Here is a 6,000-nt window from a genome sequence, read left to right as displayed (position 1 = left end):
GATAGGAATTACTGAGAAACATGGACGCACTGAAATGCTAAAAATTCTAGATATTTACCCCTAATAATAAAATATTAACACAATAATATTATGTTATACACTGTTTTTCCACGACAAGGAAAAACAGTGTATAGCTTATTCATTGTGTAGCCTTTTTCTATCAGTAAGGGGTTTGTTATTAGTTAAAATCATTATAGTACATAGGATCAAGAGATCACCAAATGCATTTCGATTTTCGACATTTTAACATACAAATAAACAGACAATATGTATAATCGTGTGTACCGGGTGTATCACTTTTGAACTCTATTCGAAGTTACTTCTAAAAGGAATACACTGAGTATGTCGGCGACTAAACATGCACAAATAAAAAAAAACACAAAAAATCAAAGTATTACAGGTAGCAAGCAGAGAATAAGTACATAGTAGTGTTACTGGTATATTATTATTATTTTTTGACTAGACTCTATCTTGATTATGGATTGGAATGTGTGGAATTGTGCAATTGCATTAAAAATTATTAAAATATAATAATTAATGTTCAATAAAATGTTTAAAACATTATAATATTTTAATTCATGGCATCAACACAAAAAAAAAACATATTTAAAAATTAATTTACAATATTTAAGTACTTAATTCATTGATACGTGAGCAATGCATTTTGATAAAAGTCAAAAATTTGTATTACATTTCAAATAAATATGGACATTGGACACACCTAAAAACTGAATTGATGTTTTCGTTATTTCTATTTTATACTTATTTAACTTTTTGTAAATGTATCTGCGAGATGCGACGGACGGGTGTATGTTTAGAATCGATCAGTCCTTTAAAAGTTAGAACTAACTTAAAATATAACAGCGCTTAATATAACTCTTCATTCCACGATATTAATATTTACAACTGTACAGTCAGCGTCAGAAATATGTAACGTGTAAAGCAAACCACCCAATCATTGGCCCTTCTCCGAGTTATTGGCATTCTATTTTACTAATATTATTAGCAAAGTAAAGTGCCAATAATAAAATAATAGAATTTCTTTACTCTTCAAGTGCCAATATTTGGGCTGTTTACCTGTCTTAAGTGCAATTAAGAAATATGGTATAACCTATTTAAAGGAACTGGCATACTTTAAACAAGTATAATTTAAAATAGACCACTCAAAATCCTAACCTACAATTATAATCTTCTGTGAAAATTTTCACGACAAACAGTGGTTTAAAATTATACTAACAAGTTTTCATGGGTCCTTACTTATTTAAATAGTATTTTGTAAGTTGTAGCTCGTACGTTATTAGAATAATTTAAACCATTGCTAGTTAGTGAAAACACAAGCTTTTGTTATATTAACAAAAGATATGGAATATAAGACAGTAGGTAGGTTATTTTTTCAGTGTATGTGAGTGCTGTGGTAAAACATGCCAACACTTAGTTTTCGATAAACAGCGCAAAATCCAACTTTTCCACGCTTAAAACAGGAATTCGTAACATTTAAACGGTGTCGACAGGTGATTTCATGATTACTATCAAGAGTCGTACTAAAGTCATTTGTCACGACCGTTAGGAAACTAATTTCTCTAAACATTATTTCGCTTACACATTTCCGCCGCTGACTGTACCTGGAACAGTGCACAAGGCTCAAACTACCGCGACGGGACGCTCGTCGAATGAAGAGTTAACTAAGCGCGATGCTGTCAATACGCGGCGGCCGCGCCGGAGTGGTGCATCAGGTGGTGGTGGTGGTGGTGGTACGACTCCTGGGAGGGGCACCACCAGTCCGGGATGCCGTGCGACACCGGCGCCGGCTGCTGCGGCCCGGGGAAGCCGCCCCAGTGGCCGCCGAAGCCGATTTTATCATTCGGCATGTTGCCTCCTATGTTGGTGATGTGCTGGTTGTGGTGGGGCGGGGGGCGGTCGTACTTCTGGTCAGGGCTGAGGTACTTGTCGTTGAGGCTCTGCAGCTTGTCGGTGATGGTGGGGTGGTGGTGGTGCGGGGGCGGCGCGGGGGCGAGGGGGCTGGCGGTGCCGGCGGTCACGCTGACGCTGCCGGCGGAGGAGGAGTCCTCCACGTCGCTGTCGTAGTGCGGGGACGCGTCGCCGGCGGCGCCGTGCACCTTCATGTGCTTCCTCAGGGAGGAGGGGTGGGTGTAGGACTTGTCGCAGCCGTGCACGCGGCAGTTGTAGGGCTTGTCCGACGTGTGGACGTGCGAGTGCTTCTTCCGATCCGACGAGTTTGCAAACCGCCGGTCGCATCCCGCATACTCGCATTTGAAGGGTTTCTCACCTGGAAAGAGGAAAGCGAATTTAGAATAGATAGCCAAAAATGTCCGTTACCTACATACGTTGTATGAAACTGCGAAGTGCCTGCTAAACAGTTAAGTGTTCTTTGCAATTTTTCTTCTAACACACAAAATGTTAAATTTCGCATTATGTATAAACAAAATCCGTAAAAATAACGAAAATTGTTAACGGTCTCCACTATAACCTCTTATCTATTGCAATTAGATAGTCTTGGGCAAACATTATAAATTAATAGTTTTCGATAACGGTCACTGTAAATAAAATAAAACGTGATGAATTCGAACGGTTATCGTTAAAATATTATCACGATTAACTTTTAATTTTTATTACCAATCGATGGTCAAAAAGGTTATAGATAAAAAAATGCAATAAAAAGATAAAGTTTAAAAATTCTAACAATCCCATAAAAGCGTCATAATCGAGCGCTACGAAAATTATTGCCGCGAAAAAGACTTCAACGCGCCATTTTGCAATATTTCAACGTTTTAGGATCACGCGAAGTGTTAGACTTCTTTTTCAGAATACATGAGTGAATTCTTAATTTTTTTAGTCCTAGTTATTACTAGATCTACAATAAAAAAATCCATTCCTTACTCTTTACATTGTTTTAAAACTTACTTATCTTATATATATCTACCATAACTTAAAATTTACTTTATAACATTAATACTAATAATACAAATATCCACATAACTCAAGTTTGTCACCATGGATACATTAATTACTTTTTTTACTACTACTTTTATTAATTAGGACCTACGTCGAATTTTATTTCGTCTCATAAATTCCGTTCTCAGGTTTGTTTATTGGGCTTTTACTTTTGGTAATATGTTCCCTAAACTTTATTTACCATAAATATTCAAATTTTATAAGTTTTTAACATGATGGCAATCAATAAAGCTAATGTAAATTATGATTAGACGTCTGGTATTTTTTACCTAAATTCCATTAGCGTATAAAAATAGAACAAGAATCTTATGAGAACTCTATTTAAATTGAAGTTACTATATTTGAACGATTAAGTAACAGTATTAGCCCTATACATTTAATATTAATTGTAAATTGCTTGCTATAAAAAGTCCTGTTAATATTCGAGCCTTTATACTCGTATAAAAAGAAGATTTAGAAGTGAATAGTGTCCACATTTTCAATATGACGCATATTCAAAAAGGGAAGAAATATAGTATATGTAATATGTATATATAATATATTATAAATTATAATATAAGACTATAAGATATTTCTGATATCTCACTCTCCACAACAATAAAAACAGTTGCCAGCAAATGGGCGCGGGATCACGCCATAAATAAGGAGATTTGCTGTTGTTTATAGTTTACGACTGTAAATAAATATTCATAACAATTGCGAGCCATACTTAACACGACCATAAATCATTTTTGTAAGAAGATTTTGTCACACTGCCCATCACGAGGTACTGGTATACGAGTTTGAACTCCATTACATTGTAGTAAAGTTCAAAGTTAAGTTGCTTCCCCGAGGTTTAACAACACGGGTTCGCACGGTGACTTACGTCCTTTCCTTGACTGTTTCGAATTTTCTTGGAAGTTAACAGAAATGTTAGCATTGAATTAAATATTGGTGAAATATTTCACGTCATACATTTCATATCGGTGTCAATTAATTTAAAAATATCAATTTAAATCGTTGAGCCGAATTTTTTGAATTCTTTTTAAGGATAAAAATTATTCTATGCCCTAGTTCTTTAGACTCAAAGTTTTTAAGTAGGTAAGTAAGTAAGTAAGACATTATTTTTATCTTTATTTTGCAACGGAAAAATTGCTTAGAAGTAATCTCGCCGATCTCAATGCAGACTTTTTGGTATTTTTGTAAATATTATAAGAATGGATTTATTAATTATTTACTTCTTGTACGGGAGTCAGGACCTACAAGATAAATTTACGCTTGACGCTTGCAGTAGTAAAGTTCAATATAGGATACTTGTCAATTCAGGTAAAAGTTCAAGCTATCGACATCAATAGATGAAAGGAAGTGGAATTCCAATTGATTCACAGTAACAAAATCGCGGTACACCTAAAAAGGCCTATTATGACGCGAGGACACTTGAGATTAGCATCTGTGGTTCAACAATACAGGATTACAACCGAAGAGGTTTATTTGTAAACACAATGGTTTTTCTGTTTGTGTCGTCAGTGTGCCCATACCATTATTGAATGATCGCACACACCTCGCTGAACTTGAGAATACTCCATATTCAATGGATAGTGGATACAAATGAAATAGTGTTTTGCAAAAAATTATAAATATGAGAATTGAGAAGGTATCATCGGCTTACCGATGTATGCATGCTTATATTAATGCGAATGTAGCTTGTCTGTTAACTGTTCACGCATAAACATAAAACTTGGCAATCTAGCCAATATATACTGGGATTTTTAGGAATGACACATAAAAGTTTCATCATGGAAATACGTGCTCCTACACTACATAACAATCTTTAGCATGAATAAAGCACGAAAGATAGTACAGTAAAAAGCTGTTGCGGACAACATCTTGTCACCATTTTTTACGTCGAGAAAATGCTTTTAAACATCTTGCGGGGTATCTTGTCACCTGTACTTTCTACTTACTTCTTTTGTTTTCTTTCAATTTATATCTACTTCATAAACTACTAAATATTCAATAATTTTCAAATTACCAATGAACAAAGCCCAAGATCCAACCTGTCTCCATCAATTATTATCGGCAAAGCACCTTGATTTAGTGGGACACAAAAGCTCTAATTCGGTACAAAACATAAACAAGATAAAGGGCGGAACGGCATGTAATTAGTAATCGCCTCATCTCCGACGAGTGACGACACATTCTATTAGTGTCGATGTTATCTGCGCACGCGCCGCCCGCGCCGCCCGCGCCGCGCCGGTTGACACATTACGATCATCTTAACTTCGTTTAAAAGGGCTTTTGAAGAGAATTTAAAATACGATGTAAATTGAATACGGTACCAGGGGGCGGGCATACACAGACATGTTTCCCTCCAAAATCTGGGTTATTTCTATGGTAGAATAGACAAAGAGACATATGTATTAACAAAAAAATCTGTACTTTCGCATATTTTCTACTGTAGCCATGCTAAGCTAGTGAGTGATGATTACAGTGTTGATTACACATTATCATAACATACCGATCGGTAATCAATACTTTAATTTGGAATAAGAATCGAAAATCAAATCTACAATATTTGGATGTGTAAAAAATCCAACACGAGTTGGGAATGCGCGTCGTGAATTCGATGCACGGCGGAGGGACGTCGGGGTCAGATTCTTATCTTAAACGCCTGTATCACCCGAGAGACACTTTTTTGTAACATTATTATCGACACGAAACTTTATCTCGAAACGTTTTCCAGAAGGATGTTTAACATCTTAAATATTTAAAGGGTTACAACTTACGACGGATTCATACAATTAATTTTTTTGTGACGCTAAGTGGCCTGTCGTTTACGAAATCTGGTAATTTTATTGGAAGCGTTTGAAAGATGAGCGTATTTAGTTTATAATCGGTGCGTTTGCTTTTATTCGTTTCTGAGTACTGCGAAATCTGATTGCACACTGTTATTGCTTTATTTTCGTTTGATTTTCGATAACATCTCTCACATCCGAATGCCTGGCGTATTGACTGTTTATGTCTGGACTTCGGAATCTTTATTTTGTG

The 6,000-nt window shown here is 35.8% G+C and overlaps 1 protein-coding gene across 1 annotated transcript in view; it reads right to left on the bottom strand.

Annotated features, from left to right (window-relative positions):
* Positions 1 to 656: 656 nt before the first annotated feature.
* LOC121729806 (zinc finger protein ZIC 4-like) overlaps positions 657 to 6,000 on the bottom strand; it is a 29,031-nt gene continuing 23,687 nt past the window's right edge. The window contains exon 3 of the mRNA XM_042118434.1: positions 657 to 2,287. Coding sequence (XP_041974368.1) covers positions 1,698 to 2,287 — 590 coding nt within the window. The 3' untranslated portion in view covers positions 657 to 1,697. The remainder of the gene's footprint in view (positions 2,288 to 6,000) is intronic.

The sequence above is a fragment of the Aricia agestis genome, chromosome 8 (genome assembly GCF_905147365.1).
Source record: "Aricia agestis chromosome 8, ilAriAges1.1, whole genome shotgun sequence".
Classification (NCBI taxonomy): Eukaryota; Metazoa; Arthropoda; class Insecta; order Lepidoptera; family Lycaenidae; genus Aricia; species Aricia agestis.
The sequence above is the reverse complement of the archived record's forward strand: the minus strand, read 5'-3'. Positions and strand labels throughout refer to the sequence as shown.